This window comes from Hyperolius riggenbachi, chromosome 4, assembly GCF_040937935.1.
Source record: "Hyperolius riggenbachi isolate aHypRig1 chromosome 4, aHypRig1.pri, whole genome shotgun sequence".
NCBI classification, from domain to species: Eukaryota; Metazoa; Chordata; class Amphibia; order Anura; family Hyperoliidae; genus Hyperolius; species Hyperolius riggenbachi.
This window is the reverse complement of record NC_090649.1, coordinates 417588180-417606570: the sequence shown is the minus strand read 5'-3', so window position 1 is coordinate 417606570 and position 18391 is coordinate 417588180. Positions and strand designations below refer to the sequence as shown.

General features: G+C 42.8%; 1 protein-coding gene across 2 annotated transcripts in view; it reads left to right on the top strand.

The window, feature by feature from the left end:
- The window catches only part of VRK2 (VRK serine/threonine kinase 2), a 159172-nt gene that overhangs the window by 38224 nt on the left and 102557 nt on the right, over positions 1-18391 (top strand). Inside the window, exons 5-8 of one of the 2 annotated variants that reach the window (XM_068232417.1) lie at positions 5764-5851; positions 6160-6219; positions 7492-7600; positions 9989-10081. In XM_068232417.1, the coding sequence (XP_068088518.1) occupies positions 5764-5851; positions 6160-6219; positions 7492-7600; positions 9989-10081 (350 nt within the window). The remainder of the gene's footprint in view (positions 1-5763; positions 5852-6159; positions 6220-7491; positions 7601-9988; positions 10082-18391) is intronic. The other variant, XM_068232418.1, reaches the window with a different exon arrangement.

The window sequence follows — 18391 nt, the reverse complement described above, 5'->3', positions numbered from 1 at the left end:
CTTCAATGGAGAATTACTATTTGGGGAGCAGTTAGACCAAATATTAGAAAGAACTTCTGATAGAAAGAAGGGATTCCCAAAAAAGAAAAAGTTTATACAGAACAAAAGATTCTTTAGGCGAAATAGACAAGACAACAAGGATAAGCCTCAGCAGAGGAGAAGACCTTGGGCCATTAACAGAGAGGGGACGAAAAGGAGTTTTCTTTTTCGAAAACAGGAGGGACAAGAAAAGAAATGACGCCAGAGAAAAAGTTGGGGGCGTCTGTCGGGATTCTATTCCCAATGGACAAAAATTTCCAAAAGCGATTTCATCCTCAATCTCATAAGTCAGGGGTACAAGATTCAGTTTCAATCCTTCCCTCCAAAGAGATTTATTTCCACGTCCCTTCCAAAAGAAAAAGAGAAAAAGCTAGCGTTAAAAAGCATAGTAAAATCAATGTTAGACGAAAACGTGGTCATTCCGGTTCCAGAAAATCAAATCTCGAGCATTCAGGGATTTTATTCGACGGTATTTTTAGTAAAAAAGCCGACGGGGAAATTCAGACTGATTCTAAACCTAAAGGCCCTGAACCCCTTCGTATCTTATCAGAGATTCAGGATGGAATCAATTTACTCTGTGCGAACCTTGTTAACCCAAAATTGTATAATGACAAATATAGATCTGAGGGACGCTTATTGGCACATTCCGATAAGGGAGTCATCTTAAAAGTTCCTCAGATTTGCAATAAAAGAAAAAAGAATGATTCAGCATTTTCAATTCAGGGCCCTACCTTTCGGGATATCATCGGCACCGAGGATATTCTCAAAGGTAATGGCGGAGGTGACAAAGTTTTTCCACATGGAAGGGATTCTTGTAATCCCGTACCTAGACGATCTCCTGGTAGTGGCAGAATCATATCAGAAATCAAAAGAAAATACAGAAAGGGTGTTAGAACAATTACAAACCCTCGGATGGATAGTAAACTGGGACAAATCAGTCCTTCAACCAACATCAAAGATCCAGTTTCTGGGAGTCATTATAGATTCAGAGACAGAGAGAATGTATTTGCCAGTCGAAAAGATAGGGAAGTTAAAAGTTATGATACAGGGATTCATAACAAAGCCAGTGATGACGATAAGACAAGTAATGAAAGTTTTGGGATTCCTGACATTAACCGCTCCAGCTATACAGTGGGCAATGATGCATACAAGACACTTACAAAATTGGATGCTAAAAGTTTGGAACAAGACACAGGACAATCTAGAGACACAGGTCATATGTCCACCAGACGTACTGAAGTCCTTGGAGTGGTGGTTATCGGAGAAGATACTCACCGAAGGCAGGATGTGGATCATACCAACAGGGAAGATTATCACGACCGATGCAAGTCTTATAGGTTGGGGTGCACATCTGCAGGGAAGAATGTTACAGGGGCGGTGGCCAAAGTGTGTGAGGATGCAGTCATCCAATTACAGGGAGCTAGCAGCTATACAAAAAGCACTAGAACAGAGTGTACAGACACTGATGGGTCATCATGTTCAGGTCAGGTCAGACAACACCACAGCGGTAGCATATTTGAATCGGCAAGGGGGTACAAAGTCAGCGAAGCTGATGGAACTGGCCATGAACATATTAACAATAGCGGAAAATAATTTTCTATCATTATCAGCAATACATCTGAAGGGATCATTAAACACGATAGCAGATTTTCTGAGCAGACGAAAGGTGTCAAATACAGAGATGGAAATATCAGACAAGATGTTCAGAAGATTGACCACACAGTGGGGTCGACCACGAGTAGATATGTTCGCAACCAAGCAAAACACAAAGTGCAGAAGATTCTACTCCCTGAATCCAAGCGAAGGAGCCGAAGCGGTAGATGCGCTAAGTCAGAACTGGATATTCGACAAGGGGTACGCATTTCCACCAATACAGCTAGTGCCACGAGTATTACACAAGTTATCAAGGACCAAGACAGTAGTAATTATGGTAGACCCGGATTGGCCAGCAAGAAGTTGGTATCCACTACTACTAAAGATGAGGCTGAAGGGTCCAATAAGGATTCCGGACAAGGAAGTACTAGCTCAGTGGTCAAGAAGAACTGGAAGCTCTATTCCAAATCTAAGCCTGTCAGCCTGGCTTCTGAGAGGTCCCCTTTAAGGAAAAAAGGAGTATCAGAAAGGGTTATTAGTACTCTATTGGACTGTAGGAAGAAAGTTACAAGAAAAATTTACCTCAAATATTGGAAAACCTTTAATATGTGGCAGGAAGAGTCAGGGTTAGGGTGATTTAGTGCCAACCATTTTAGAGTTTCTACAGGACGGGGTAGAAAAGAATATTTCGTTAAGTACTTTAAAGGTACAGGTAGCAGCAATATCTACCTTTATGGATGAGAGGTTAGCAAGGGACCCCCTTATCATCCAATTTTTTAAGTCAGTGGAGAGAAAGAAACCTATGTTAAAGAAAAAAGTTCCCAGTTGGGATTTATCCTTAGTTTTAAAGGTACTAAAGAAAGAACCCTTTGAGCCCATAGCAGATATTTCCTTCAGTCTATTGACAATGAAGACGGTATTTCTTATAGCTATTACATCAGCTAGACGGGTGAGCGAATTAGAAGCCCTATGTTGTGATGAACCGTTTTGTATAATACTTAGAGATGAAGTGATACTGAAGACATGTGATGAATTTCTCCCAAAAGTTACTACAAAATTTCACAGATCCCAGGACATTGTATTACCATCATTTAAAGAGGAACCAACATTGGATGTAAGAAGATGCCTTATGTGTTATTTAGAGAGGGTAGCGGAATTTAGAAACTCTAGAGCTTTGCTAATTAACACGTCAGGAGCTACAAGAGGTAGTAAAATGTCAAAGAGATCTATAGCTAGATGGATAAAATTATGTATAGAGGAAGCCTATAGGATTACAGGGAATACGGTAGTAGATACAATTAGAGCCCATTCAGCTAGGGCAGCTGCCACCTCATGGGCTTACAGAGCGGGTGCTACGCCAGAAGAGATCTGCAGAGCAGCCACGTGGTCAAGTTTAAGCACCTTCTCTAGACACTACAGAATAGACCTGATGTCTGCAAGACAGCAATCATTTGGAAGGAAAGTTCTGCAGGCAGTCAGCCCACCCTAAATTGGTAAGATTCTTGCTCATCTTCTCGTGGTGGACCTGTCCTGGAGGTTAAAGGAAAAACCAATGTTAGTTACCTGGTAACATCCTTTTTAGTAACCTCCAGGACAGGTCCGTAACCCACCCGATATCAATTGTATGTATGTATGTATGTATATATATATATATATATATATATATATATATATATATATATATATATATATATATATATATATATATATATATATATATATATATATATATATATATATATATATATATATATATATATATATATATATATATATATATATATATATATATATATATGATGTGAGAGTATATGTATATGCAGTATGAATATTAAAACCCCTTTTTTGTTTAGGAACAGTACTTGAAATTGACTGGGGATCAAGGGGTTGGACAAAGTTTTATAGAGTGCTCTATCTGGACGTTTCCTGTTCCTGGGAGGAGCCTGTCGTTCTCGTGGTGGACCTGTCCTGGAGGTTACTAAAAAGGATGTTACCAGGTAACTAACATTGGTTTCAGCATTATCGAATGCGGTAATGCTTGATGAATTGAAGCCATAGTCTGGTGGTCCTGCTTAAAGGACGCCTGAGTAGAGAGCAATATGGAGGCTGCCCTGTTTATTTCATTTTTAAACCATGCATATTACCATTCTGCTGAACCTCTGCCTCTGGAGGCTGTTTAACACCTTTAGGCTTAGGCGCTATTGTTGTTTAGGATAACTCCTTCCCTTAGACTGCGGTTTGATAGCCTAATTTTCATATATAAAGCAATGGGTTTGTTTAAAATTAAAAAGTAAACACCGGCAAGATCTACTTAAAAGTCACTGGCATAAGGAAGATGGCACGAGGATGGAGGGAGATCACACTACAGGGCCACGCAATCCACCAGTAGTGCCCGGACCGGGCATTGACCAACCTAACGGTGGTCACAATGGCCCGGTGAGTTCTCTCCCACTCGGGTGCCTGGTGGCGGAAGTTGTTTTGATCTAAAAGTATCACAAAGGTTTGCTGAGCGGTTTAATCATAACTGAATACAGGAGAAAGGCCTTACCTAGACCTGCTGACAGCGCACACAATATAGAACTGGGACTGATGCTAATCACGGATATATGAATGTGTTTCAGCTGTTTGTTTTTGAATGTCTTACTGGAGTTTGAGCGCTTTCCTATATACAAATAAAACACTTTAGATAAAAGTTGGTTGAGGCAGCTGATAACGGCCATCTCAGCCAATAATTTAGAGTGTGTAGCAGCTCAGCCGAACAGCAGTGTTCTTGCTGCACCGACATCATGTCTGCGCTACACTCACTCCTCCACCCCCCCCCCCCCCCACATAGCCATAGTGTTAGTCACCAGTCTGTAGGCTGAAAACGCGTCTGTACAGCCTTGGACCAATCAATTGTGTCCTGATCCCTGTCGGGGAACATCATTCAAGCGTGTTTATGGGCCTAAAAGGGTACCTGAGGTGGCTGAATATGGTGTATTTATACTTACTTGAGGCTTCCTCCAGCCTCATGAGGTGCAGGAGCTCCCTCACCATCCTCTCTGGTCCCCTCCGTTCACTTGCAAATGGTTCCCAGTAACCCAGCCAGTCGTGTGCTTCTGAGCATGCACGACCCGGCCACGTGCGCACCCTGCTGCACTCCTGTGCCTGGAGCGTTCTGTGCCTGGGCCAGACCGATTACCAGGAGCTATTACAAGTGAACGAAGAGGAGGAGGAGGGCTGGAGGAAGGCCCAGGTAAGTATAGATACACCATATTCAGCCATCTGAGGTTCTCTTTAATAAATTTAGACTCTTAGGGCCCGTTCCCACTATGGCGATTAGCAGGAAAGCGATAGTGCGATTATAAATGAATGGCAGGAATCTCACTGCTACGATTTCCGTCGATCGCAGGCATCCCGCAATTAATGGCAAAAGCGAAACGTGTTACCTGCAGCATTTTGCTGCAATACTCGAGCGATTGCGGTACAGTGCCTAAAGTGCTGATTACGTTGGTCGGGAATCGCGGAAGTGTACAATGATTTCACAGCGCTAATCGCGGTAAAATCACCTGCAAAAATTGGTAGCGCTGAGTGCTACCATTTTGCGCTTTTTAAGTGTGAATGGGCCATTAACAAGCAGGTGTTTGACTGAACTTTGAATGGATTGGCTACATGTTCTTTCAAGTGTGTGATGCAGACATGACTGATCAGCAGGGCCTCCAGGCAACTGGTGTTGTTTCATATCCCTCTCACTTCAAGTGCCATTTAAAGAAAAATAACCCGGTAATTGTCATGTGAGTTCTGGGCATAGATTGGAATAATGGCATTAAGAATTAATTTGTAGGAAACTGTGTGTGCGCACATGCTTTTTACACATTCCAGAATTCCTATATATGAACTAAAATTCCTGTTCTTTATTCTCAGTGCTCAGCAAGCTTCATTAACTACATTTTAGCACAAACACACAACCCCTTGAATGAAAACGATTGCTAAGGATAATGGACTAATTGTCCTCAGCCTGACCATATGCACTGACCCATTTCTGTGACTGCAGTCACACTTCAGAAACAAACGTAGTTGTGGTGAACATGAGCTACCCATTCTGGAGGTGCAGCACTGCATGTATGTAATGTGTTCTCTGTTTGATTTTAGTTGCAGAATGGATTCGCAGTCACAGGCTGGATTATTTAGGCATCCCTCAGTACTGGGGATCTGGGGAGACCACGCACAATGCAATAAGGTAAGCATGTTGTGCTGGCAGAGAGGTGCAGTGCTCAGTCACCCAGGGCCGTCTATGGGGTCAGTTCAGTTCATTAAACCTCCAGATGCTGAAGTAAGAACACTGGCGTTTTAATTGGCCGAGACGCAGATGTTTTCCCAGACTATTTATAGGGTAAACTGAAGCTTAAACTAACAGTGTATGCAAAAATGATGTCAGGTGTCAAAATTTAGCATGCAAACTATTTCAGAAGGCTGTGTGCAAGCCCATCATTAGCCCTACTTGGCTAAATTTACTACTTACTTTTACTTTCTCTTTTTTTTTTAAAGCGTAGCCTTTCCGATGATGAAGTGGAACAGCTGGTCAGTTTTCAGACTTTACATGATTTGGTAGGGTATAAGTTGGCATTACTCATTTGCATCATTTGGAGTAAGACACTGTATGGTTTATTTTATTTTATGTTTTTTTTCTCCATGAATAAAAACTGCTGCTCCTGAGCTTATATAAGCTACAGCCTAGGCAAACAGCAATCACATGGTCTCTGACCAGGGGCGTAGCAATAGGGAGTGCAGAGGTAGCCACCGCATTGGGGCCCGAAGGGTTCTCCCTCAACTACAGTATTCGCTCTTTATTGGTCCTGTGCTCAAAATAATCACTTCTAAAGATACTTTGAATAGTGGTAATCATTATCAAACTGTTCCCCATCCCCTTCTTGCACCTCTGACACTGTAGTTGCCATTGGCAGGTTTTGGTGCACTGTATCAATTGTTATGTATAGAGTGCTTAGAGGGCCCCATTGTAAAACTTGCATCGGGACCCACAGCTCCTTAGCTACACCACTGTCTGACTGCCCCTGGCTTATGGTTAGAGACTGCAGGCAGAATTAAAAAAGGTTATGCGACTCGTAAGGAAAAAGAACAGACACTTGGGGGTTGATGCACAAAACCGTGCTATGCATTTAGCAGGCAATGTGACACGCGCAAAGGTTTGCTCGCCTAAAGATTTACATGCTCACGCAGCTGAAGGTTGTTGCGCAGTAATGCGCGCATTTTGCCGAGTTAGCGCGCACACGTAAATGCGTGCAAACCTTTGCGCGCGTCACATTGCGTGATAAATGCATAGCACGGTGGTGCTATGCCTTAGCTCGGCTTTGTGAATCAACCCCTTGGAGTCCAATCTGGTGTATTTTCGTCGAGTAACCAGGATATGACGAGATTAGGGTTTCAGGCCACCATTACTGTATCCCCTATTATTGTGCCCTCCATTTACAATACTGGCTGAACACTACATTGTTCCTCATTATGATTTCATTATTCTAGTACTCCTTGTTATACTTTCATCATGCAGAACCCATTATAGTGCTAGAGGTGCTTCCCATTATGGCATCACCACCCCATACAGATCAACATTCTCACATCCCCTGTCAGTGTTGTACATCCAGTCTCTTGCTTATCGACCTCATTCACTGGCATGGAAAAATTTAAAGCCACTGGCTAGATTAAGCTTGCAGCCTTCAGTTTGAGGAACCAGGTCTAACCACTTCCTGTTTTCTGTCTGAAAGCAGAAAACATTGGATTGAATGCTACTTTATTATTTTCATATTGCATGCAACAATTATTACTTTTTCCATTGTTTAACCTTTGTATGCTTCAACCATGAAGGTACCGATTTATGGTCATTGATCGTCTTGGTTCAGATTTGCACAATCTACAGAAAGGCAATGGTGGCAGATTGCCTCTAGCAACAGTCATGCAAGTCAGCATACGCATGGTACGTATAACCCTAATTTGTCTCATTTTAAGGCACTTTAACCTCGCTATTATTTCACAGATAAACCTGAAGGGAGACACATTTTGAAGGAGCCATTGTTTATAGAAGTGTGACCCCCAAAAATATGAAAGCCTTAGTGCACGCTCATGTTTGTTAATGCATATTAGCCTCAATTCACGAAGATCATGCTGGTGATAAGGCAAGAGAAAACTTATCACCACACATCGATCGGTATGTTCCGTGTTAATTCACTAAAGAAGCTTGCCTTATTACAGTGTAGAGATACGTTTTCACAGTGAGTTATCTTATCACTTCAGTCCTTAATGGGGTTCTGTGGCCTTTAAAAAAAAAACAAAAAGTGTCACTTATCTAGGGCTTCTACTGGTCCCCTGCAGCTATCAAGTCCCACGCCGTCACTGAAGCCCCCTTCGTTCCTCGCCGCGGGTCACCTGCCAATTATTCATCTAACTAGTCGAATAGCACTGCGGCTGCACAACCGCACACGTCATCGGGCGCTTACTGCGCAGGTGCAGTACAAGAAAATTTCGTACTGCGCCGTAAGCTCCTGATGACGCGCACGGGAGTGAGGACGTGCGCGGCCATGGCCACGCAACCGCAGTGCCATTCATGTAGTTAGAAGAATAATTGGCAGGTGACCCGTGGGCAAAGAACGGAGGGGGTTTCAGTGACGGCGTGGGACTTGATAGCTGCAAGGGGCCAGTAGAAGCCCCAGGTAAGTGACTTTTTTTTTTTTTTTTTTTTCTTTAAGGCTACAGAACTTCTTTAAAGGGAAACTCCGACCAAGAATTGAACTTTATTCCAATAAGTAGCCAATACCCCCTTTTACATGAGAAATCTATTCCTTTTCACAGACCATCAGGCGGCGCTGTGACTGATATTGTGGTGAAACCCCTCCCACAAACTCTGAGGACTGTGGTACTCCTGGCAGTTTCCTGTCTGTGAACCTTGCTGCATTGTGGGAAATAGCTGTTTACAGCTGTTTCCAACTGCCAAAAAAGCATGCAGCAGCTACATCTCCTGCCAACAGTAAACATGTCACCATGTAATAAATGTAAGAATGTAAATCAGGGATTTAAAAGATTTTACTGACTAAATCATTCATACATAATTATTGTAAAAGTGAAGCACTTTTTTTTATTACATTATTTTCACTGGAGTTCCTCTTTAAGTTACCACCTCTAGTTATTTTCACATGCAGTTAGTTAGCAGCCCACCTTTAACTGTAGCATTCTGTAGTTATTTTAGGGATTAAAATGTTAACTTTAGAGATCTCACTAAACTCAGAAGCGTTAACTTTAGGTTTGCCTGAGGTAAAATGTTTCCTGAATGCTACATGCCTTATTACCATGGTGATAACTCTAGAAACGTTATTAAAGACAGAAGATAAGCTTAGTGAATTGAGGCCGTTGTGTGGAACCTATCATATCACAACATTTTTCTGCAGTGCACATTTATTTTTTGTGTTGCTGGATTTGCATTGATGACTTCCTGTACTTAGGTCAGATGCAGCTTGGCTAGACTGACTAGCAATCTGTGATGTGTCCAGACTCTTCCCCCATTTTATCACACAGAGGAGGCAAAGAAAGAATTTCCCACTCTACTGGCAGCTAAATACATTGTACACAGAGCTCTGGGTAACTTTTCCGAAGGGAATTTCTCTGGAACAGATGCATCAAATGTGAAAAAATTGTATGCAGCATCATGGTGCCCCATTCATCTTCACAAACAATACAAATCCAGGGGAACTAGAGCTTTAAAGTGAACCTGAGGGGAAAATAAAGTGAGATAAATAATTACAGTATATTTATCCTCCTACTCTTAAAAATTAAGTATCCCATGGTTTTCTTTTATATTTAAACATTTACAAAATATGTTGAATATTTTACTGTCTCTAATCAGTGGCAGCCTATTGTGCATCCCAGAGTTAGAAAAAGGTCATTAGTTCATGTATTTTATCTCTCCCTGCCCTCAGATGTTGTATTCTGCCAGGAAAACCTTTATGGCTGTAATTTGCTTATCAGTGATGTTTACTATGTTCCCGACAAGGTACCGACAAGACAGGAGCTGTCACATGGCTAGAAATGAACTTTAGAAAAATAAAACAAATGTAACAGCCTGGCTATTAATGTTTTTGCACTGTACATACATGTTTATCTCATGTCACATATCTTCTCGGGTACAGTTTAATGCAAAAGATAAGTCTTGTTTAAAAGGAAATAAATATGGCCGACTCCAGATACGTCTCGCTTCAGGTTTCCTTTTAATGGGCACCTTCTATCTTTTTAGCACTTTGTATCTTCTATACTTTCATGTAATTTGTGGCCTAATGTTTACCAATGTGTTAATTGTGTGTTTCTTGCATTCCAGTTGGATATTCTGGAATATATACATGAACATGAGTATGTGCATGGCGATATAAAAGCAGGAAATATTCTCTGCCACTTGTCAGATCGGAGCAAGGTAATTATTTCCATTTGGCAAGTTCATTTTTACTTTCTTACAATAAGATTGTAAATAATAATAATAATAATAATGTGTTAGTGGTAGAGTTTTTTTTTTTGTCTCTTTAGTAACTGAATCGCCATGCTCTGTATGCAACATGATTGACATTTAATCAGATGTTTGAGGATCATAATAGGAGTTGTACTATATTACATTTTAGGGCTCATTTACACTGGCTGCAGAGTATCTCTGATCAACGCATCAAAACTTAAAGGACCTCTGTTGCAAATATCTTAAAAGTCAAAATGCATGTTAACATATACAAATAAGTACGTCTCTTCTGGAGTTAAATTAGTCATAAATTAGACCTCCCCCTCCCCCCCTCCCCCCCCCAGCAGGACATCCCCTTAGTGGGGGTAAAAAAGGGGGAAGTCTGATCACCCTGCCTGTCACACGATCTGTGCTGGGGGCTGAAGAGCCCACCCAGCACAAATTATTCAAAATTCCTGCGGTCCTTAAGTGGTTAACCACTTAATGACAAGTAGACTTATAAAAACGTCCTGCTAGAGCCTCTTAACGGGTCCAGGAGGTCCAGGAGCTCCAGTGCTACCGCTGCTGTGCGCGTGCCGCTCCCGCGAGCGTGCACATCAAATTAGTGAAAAAAAGTACACCTTTATTTCCAAATATATTGTCACAATACTTTGTACTAGGGACATTATTAAAGTCTTGTGATAACCAAGACAAATAGGCAGATGAAATGTGTGGGTTTCATGCACAGTAGCAGTGGTTATATTAAAACTATAGGGGTTGAAATTGGAGAAATAGTGTTTTTTTGTTTTTGTTTTTTTTTTCCTTGTTTTTCCCTTTAAAATGCATAGAAAATAAAGTAATTACTGAAAACAAATATCAACCCCAAAAAGCCTAATTGTTGGTGAAAAGCTATTGGCAAATGAAAGGGATGAGCACTGAAAGGTGAAAATGGATCTTGTCCGTTAGGGTAAAAACCGCTTTGTGGTGAAGTGGTTGTCTATTTACATTTAAAGAAATACAATTGTTCATGCTAATATAGTGCAGTGTACTAAAGAAGGGGTCCAGAAATATTTCAATATTTTGGAATGTGTGGACATATTAACTTCTAAGGGTAGCATCACAGTGGCAGATCATTGCTAGACATGTAATTGTGAAACAAAATAGACTCTAGACAAACATAATCACCTCTATTTCCTCCTCTTCATTTGTTTAGTCTACTCCGACTCTTTGGTCATATGTCCTTTTGCACACCCAATGTATCGGTCAATCGCTGCTTCTTTCAGCTGCTGCATTTAGTCCATATCAAGAGAGTTGCATTTAATTGTAAAGCGTATTCGAGTTCAATTTTCTATTTAACTACCTAACAATCGCATCTTGCCAATAGGCGTGAACGCGGCGGCTTCTAAAGAACCACTTAACGCCAATTGCCGGGAAGTCCTGAGGGCGGAGATTGCAGGGGATCGTGCGCATCCTCCGCTCCGACATCAGTCTCCCGTCTATTTACATCGTACAGCGCTGCAATCTACGGCAGCGCTGTACTTGGGACAGCCGTGTCACATGGCTGTCCCATATAGAGACTCAAGAGCGATCGGCTCTCATGGGCTTATACCTACCTCGCTGTCTTAACTTGGGAGGGGAGGAGGAATATAAAAAAATAGGGAAATTTATTAGAAAATAAAATAAACATTGCAGCGACTATCAGAGCTCACCAACGGAAAGCTGTTGGTGGGCAGAAAAGGGGGGGGGTCATTTGTGTGCTGCATTGTGTGGCTCTGCAGCAAGCTTTTAAAGTTTTTTTTTTTTTTGTTTTTTTTTTGTTAATGAATATTGTGAGGAATATATCATAGTCTGCAATGCACAAGGTTTTGAACATACCACATAAACCATTTCTCCATTATTATTTGTACTACCTGGCTGGATCATTTTGCAAAGTTGATTTCCTGTCCTAGTATCACATGCACCTTGGCTGGTCCATGTGTGGTAGTCAGGAAGGAGCTGGAGTTTAAGGGCCCTCCCCAGCCACTCTGTTCTCCTGTGCTAACCTCCACTAGCTCCCGGTCATGTTCTGCACCTGCGCAGACGCATGGGAGCGGCTGGGCCTCTGAAGAGCAGAGACGACCACAGGAGAAGGGAGCAGCTGAAGCATGTGATCAGTTTGATCAGCTGATAGATTTGTACTCTGATTTGCTGGTCATAAGCATGTGTTAAACCAGTAAGTCATCATAGCAAATCAGAACCTTACAAATCTATCAGCTGATCAAACTGATCACATGCTTCTCCGTGAGTTCTCCTAGGCAGGTCCTTCCCTAGTTATTAACCTGAAGTGGTGAAACCCAAGAAAAGCGTTTTGTTTTTGATGTCCAATAAATTACTTGTAAACCTCCATACTGAGGTAAGACTGTTCGTTATTAACTCCAAAATTGGTAATTTTACACTCACTGGGGCACCTCTTCCGAACCTGTGTAGTCTAGTTTCCCTCTTAGGGGTTATCCTGCCACCAATATGCAGTGGTTCCAGTGGACCTTTTGGATCTGAGTGCGACCTAAGTCCGGAAAAGGACTTTCCATCCGAGGGGAGATGGTTTTCTCAACATGCTCTAGGGCAGGGGTCTCAAACTCAATTTACCTGTGGGCCGCAGGAGGCAAAGTCAGGATGAGGCTGGGCCGCATAAGGGAATCAATCAATCAGCAGCTCCCTGAAGGTGCACCGCTGCCTCTGCCCGCCCCTCTCACTCTTCCTTCACAGAGAGGGGCGAGCAAAGGCGGCGATGCGCCGCGATTGACATCAGGAGGGGCAGAGCTGAAGCTAAAAGCTCTACCCCTTCCAGGAAATGCCGGTGGATTGCCCCCCAGGCTATTTGGGGGCTCTGCAGCACTCGTTTAGCGGCGGGGATGCGGCGGATTACTTGGGAGCACTGAAGCGAACTATAAGTAAGCTTTTGCCGGCGCGGGCCACAAAATATTGTATTGAGGGCCGCAAATGGCCCACGGGCTGCAAGTTTGAGACCCCTTCTCTAGGGTATCTAAAAGCAACCGTGTTTGTAGGTAGTAATATTGTGGATCTATTTTCCCTTTTGTGAAAATACTACATTGGCGCTCCTGGTTTGTTTCTCTCTTCTTTTTTTTTTTCTTTCTGGTTGCTGACCTAATCATACTGGACACTTCCTTACTTGTGTGGGCAATGGACAAATGATAGTCTATGTGGGAATATTACGGAGACCTGCCAGCCAGATCAGGTTAATGTCTAATCTCCATGGAGTTCTGTGTATGCTGCTAATGTGGATTTATAGACTATCCTCAGCAGCTGCACCGGACTCCTTCAAACACAACAGCACAAGTATAGAGGGAAAGGCAGACATTTCCATATATAGTATGGCTAGTATAAAATGTTTATTAGTTTCTTGTCGGAGTACAGTTGCCCTGTAAATCTCAGTTTGTATTTTTGTAATCTCTAAGTTAAAGTAGAACTCCAGGAAATAGAACTCAGTGTTAATGTGCCAGCTTCACTTCTCTGCACTGCTGCCACAGAGAGAATGAGCATCGTAAAGCTGATCTTCCATCAAGTTTTCCATAGCTAGCAGAGCCTTTCCTGGTTACGGTAAATGATTCATTTGAATCTGAGTTTTGTTAACCAAAAGTCTTGCGCGAATGCAGATAAGCTGGTGAAATGCATTGTGTGTGGTATTACCCCTTTCCTGCTGCTACTTCTCCTGTATTTTGGCAAATGGTTAACCTTCTCCTGACCACCTAATGGCGAATGGCGGTGGGAGAGTGGCGCTCTCAGGTCTGTCACGCCAATTGGCACCTCGCGAAATTGGCAGGGAACGCTTGAGCACGCGTTCCCTGCTGTCAACAAAGCGGGGCTCCATGATCTGCCTGCGATCGGAGCTGGAAGTTTGATTTTTAAAAAGAAAAAATCAAAATTGCATCAGCAATCAAATACTCAAATGCTCTATTAGTGGGAAAAAAAGTAGGTAAACTTTATTTGGGTGCTAAGTTGTGTGACTGAGCAATAAAATGTTAAAGCTGTGAAGTGCTGAATTGTAAAAAAAAAATAAAAATAAAAAAAAAAGCCTGGTCAATAGGTGTATACCTGTGGTTCTCAAGAGGTTAAGAAAAAGTAATTAATAAAAGCACAAGTCAAATACTTGCCTTGGTAGAGGGGAGACTCTGGATACTCCAGAGGCTTCCCACATGTTCCTTGGGACACCTGATCCAGCACTGGGCCCCAGGGATGGTCGCTGCATTCTGCGGAATTATAAATTCTGCGATTCCGGCCGGAATTTGGTGGTTTTGAAGCGACGGAACAAAATTGCTATAGCCCTAATTTGGAATTTCTGCGGAACAAAACTGATTTCCGCTGTATTTTACGGAATACAAATTTTTCACTCCCCTAACTGATTTCTGCCTATTAAGGATTTATACTCATTAGACCTCCTCCCTTCCTCCTTCCTCCCTCACTCCCGGAGGGAGGAGGGTCTCGTCTTCCAGGGAATTGTAGAATTTCAAAAGCCAGCTTACATACCTTGGCCGGGAATTGAACCCAGGTCTTGGCCAGGAATTGAACCCAGGTCTAGTGCTCGGTAGGTAGTTCTCTTCACCACTATACCACCACCAACACTACATGCTCTTGCCAGCCTAGCCTGTACCATTATGATATATCCAAGAGAAAATGAGCTTGCTTAGGGGTTTGTAGGATGCCAAAAGCCAACTCGCATACATTGGCCAGACCCAGGAATTGAACCCAGGCCTACCGCTCTGTAGGCTGCTATCCTAACCATTATATTACCAACACAACACACTACAATGCTACATGCTGAAGCCAGCCTAGCATGTACCATTGTGATATACCCAAGAGAAAAATTAGCTTGCTTAGGCAATTGTAGGATTTGTAATGATGTTGTTGTCATTAAAGTAGAGCTCTGAGCAAAAACGGAAAAAAACCCCCAAAAAACTGTAAATGCTGTATACTCACATTCTTAGTTGGGCATGCTTGCGTTTCTCTTAGGAAGTGTAGTACGTCACCATGGGCCGATTTCAGGCAGTGCCACAATGACCTTGGCCAAGGGCACCAGGAAAGCAAGGGACTGACTGTGGGCAGCAGCAGCTAACCTAATGAACATTCGCAGAAGTCGGATGAGCACCCAAACTGGCTATTTCTGGTTCTGGCTGTGCTGCACTCGTTAGCAGCCACTGCCAGCCCAAGGTCATTCTGCTTCACAGAGCTTGCACATAGGGGTGGGCGACTACAAACAGTCAGATCTGCCACTCTGAAGGGTGAAGGGGCCGCAAACAGGCACTTTCAGTGCAGTGATCTCTGAGCTGCCTCTCACTTACTGAATGCCCCGCTCCCCAAGGAGCTTACACTCTAATCCCTGCCATCATGTCACTTGCTGTCCTCAGAGAAGCTTATATTGTAATCCCTGCCATCTGTTAAGTCTTCGGCCACTGTTGACTCTTCCACCGCAGGAGGAGATGTTACCCAATAGTGGAGTCTAAGCATCAACGGGTGTTCACCAACAAACCCCGAAGGGAAGGCTGGACTTAGCTGCCTAGTGTGCACCAGGTCACTACTGGGATAATCTCAGCTGGTGGTCGAGAGAACAGTGACACCTCAGTGTAGAGCGGGGGTGCCCAATACGTTGATCGCGATCTACCGGTAGATCGCCTATGACTGTCTGGTAGGTGGCGTGGCAGCGGGCTGTCATATTTTACTGCCAGCTCGCTGCACCCCGGATCACGGCTGCCGCGTTCTTATATTGTGTTGCTCTGCTGCCCAATGCAGAGCAGCACACGGCCAATCGGAAAAGCCAGGGGAGGGGAGAGGAGTGGCAAGACTGAAAGGGGAGAGACGCAACTGAATGAGACCGCGTCTCACCCTCCCCTTCCTGTGTCGATAGCCATCCTTCCCCTTCCAGAATATAAGGGAAGACGCCGAGAGCCCAGTATAGTGTAGTATGTACTGTAAATTGGGTATGGAAGGTAAGTATAGGTAGGTTATACTCGCAAACAAGGGTTACTGTCCAGGTAACCACTATGAAGGCAGGTGAGGAGATTAGACCGGTCCCCACTCAGGATTAAGAAGTCGCTCTCTGTAGATCGGGAAAAAAGAAGAATTCCCCTCCACCAGGGGTGGAAACAACTGCAAAAGTAGTACAGAGGCGCCAACAGGGTAAAAACAATATTTCTTTAAAATGGATAAAATGAAGTAGGTAGCGGTGGACTTACCCCTCCAAAACACACAAAAATTGCTGTTTTAAGCAAAAATCAGTTTATTTACAAACTCTGAACAAGGTGCAACGCGTTTCGCGGGTATATCCCACTTCCTCAGGCAATAAATAGGAGCATATCACCAATGCGGTCCGGTACATAGCCTGGCGCCTCTGTGACAGACAGAGGCGCCAGGCTATGTACCGGACCGCATTGGTGATATGCTCCTATTTATTGCCTGAGGAAGTGGGATATACCCGCGAAACGCGTTGCACCTTGTTCGGAGTATGTAAATAAACTGATTTTTGCTTAAAACAGCAATTTTTGTGTGTTTTGGAGGGGTAAGTCCACCGCTACCTACTTCATTTTATCCATTTTAAAGAAATATTGTTTTTACCCTGTTGGCGCCTCTGTACTACTTTTGCAGTTGTTCCCCTTCCAGGCTGGTTCACGTGGTTTAGGGAGAAAGGAGAGCTGCTGGCGACGAGTCGCTGTGTGAGAGAAGCCACACAGCAAGAAAAGAAGGTGACGAGGGTAGACACACAGGCTACAGGTGTGTATCTGTTTATTTTTATAATGGGTGGAAACAATGGATTTGTAGGAACGCTGCACTATGTGAAGGATGTAAATACTTTGTAGGGGGGACTCTGCTCTGCTTGAGAAAGGTGACTAGTGATTGCATCTATGCTGGGATGGGGAAACTATGACTAACTATGTTTATTTTTGACTGATTTGAGAGGTAGCTAGCCCAATTTTTATTCAGGGGGATACTACTTAAATATATGTGTGGATTTATTGGGGACTCTGATATACATTTGAATATTTGCTCTGGAAAAGCCTAGAAAAACGGGGGGGGGGGGGGGGGAGAAGGGGGGCGAGCGCACAAAAAAACCGTAAAACTTTAGGTGTGAATGAGGCCAAATAGTTACCTTAGCGCCTGGGCTTTTCTTAATATGTATATATTGAGGGTATATTACTGCTATTAATTATTGATGGGGTTACAAAAAACACAATGCAGAAAAAATACACCTTTATTTCCAAATATATTGTTGCCATACATTGAACTAGGGACATAATATAAATGTTGTAATAACTGGGACAAATGGGCAAATAAAATGGGTGAGTTTTATTTATTGTAGCAATGTTTATTTTTAAACTATAGGAGATGGAATTAGAGAAATTGTGTCCCCCCCCCCCCCCCCTTACCTACAAAAGGCATAGAAAATAAAGTAATTACCTCCCCCCCCAAAAAAAAAAAATCGCCACCCACAAATTTGTGGCATAAAAAAACAAGATGTAGATCATTTATGTGTGATCAGTTGTAATAAAGTTATGGCCAAATTAATGGGAGGAGTGCTGACAGTGGAAAATGGCTCTTGGCGGAACGGTAAAATAGCCTGTGGGGAGAAGTGGTTAATCTACCCTCACTCAAGAAAATTTAAAATGGACCCAAAATTACACTCTAAATTCTAACTCTGCTCAAAGCGACAGAGCTCATTGTGCGTACACCACTCAGGTACTCTGCACAAGAAGAGTAGGAAAAAGTGGTGCATAACCAGGTATTTGTTTCTCTCCTTTTTATGAAAATGCTTTTTTAATTTCAAGGAAAGGCTATTACACCACCTGCACAAAGCTGTTCTACCACCGGTGCCAGGAGTTGCGTTTTAAAACTAAAGACATCACTCCACCCAAATAAAAGAAAATGAGCAGCGTTTTCACATACCGTAGACAAAAATAAGTTTAACAGATGCCTTACACTGATGTATTTTGGTGAAATGAGATCGATCTGCAAAACCAGAAACTTTCGGCTGACTCCTTTGTTTACTTTACTTTTGTGTGCCTTTGGGCTTCTGACAGTGTGAATATACACGTCTATTTTTAGCTGAAGTGCCACTTCCCAAGTTTACAGGCGCTAGATTCTTTCTCCTCCATTCTTTCGGCTCTTGAAAGTGTTATGCAGATTAGCATAGATTAACCAATATGATTCTCCATAAAACATGCAACAGCGTATAATGCCGTTGGTTTACTTACAATGGGGGATGATTTATTTTCAAGTGAGAAAACCATACATTGCTATTTTAACATGTTT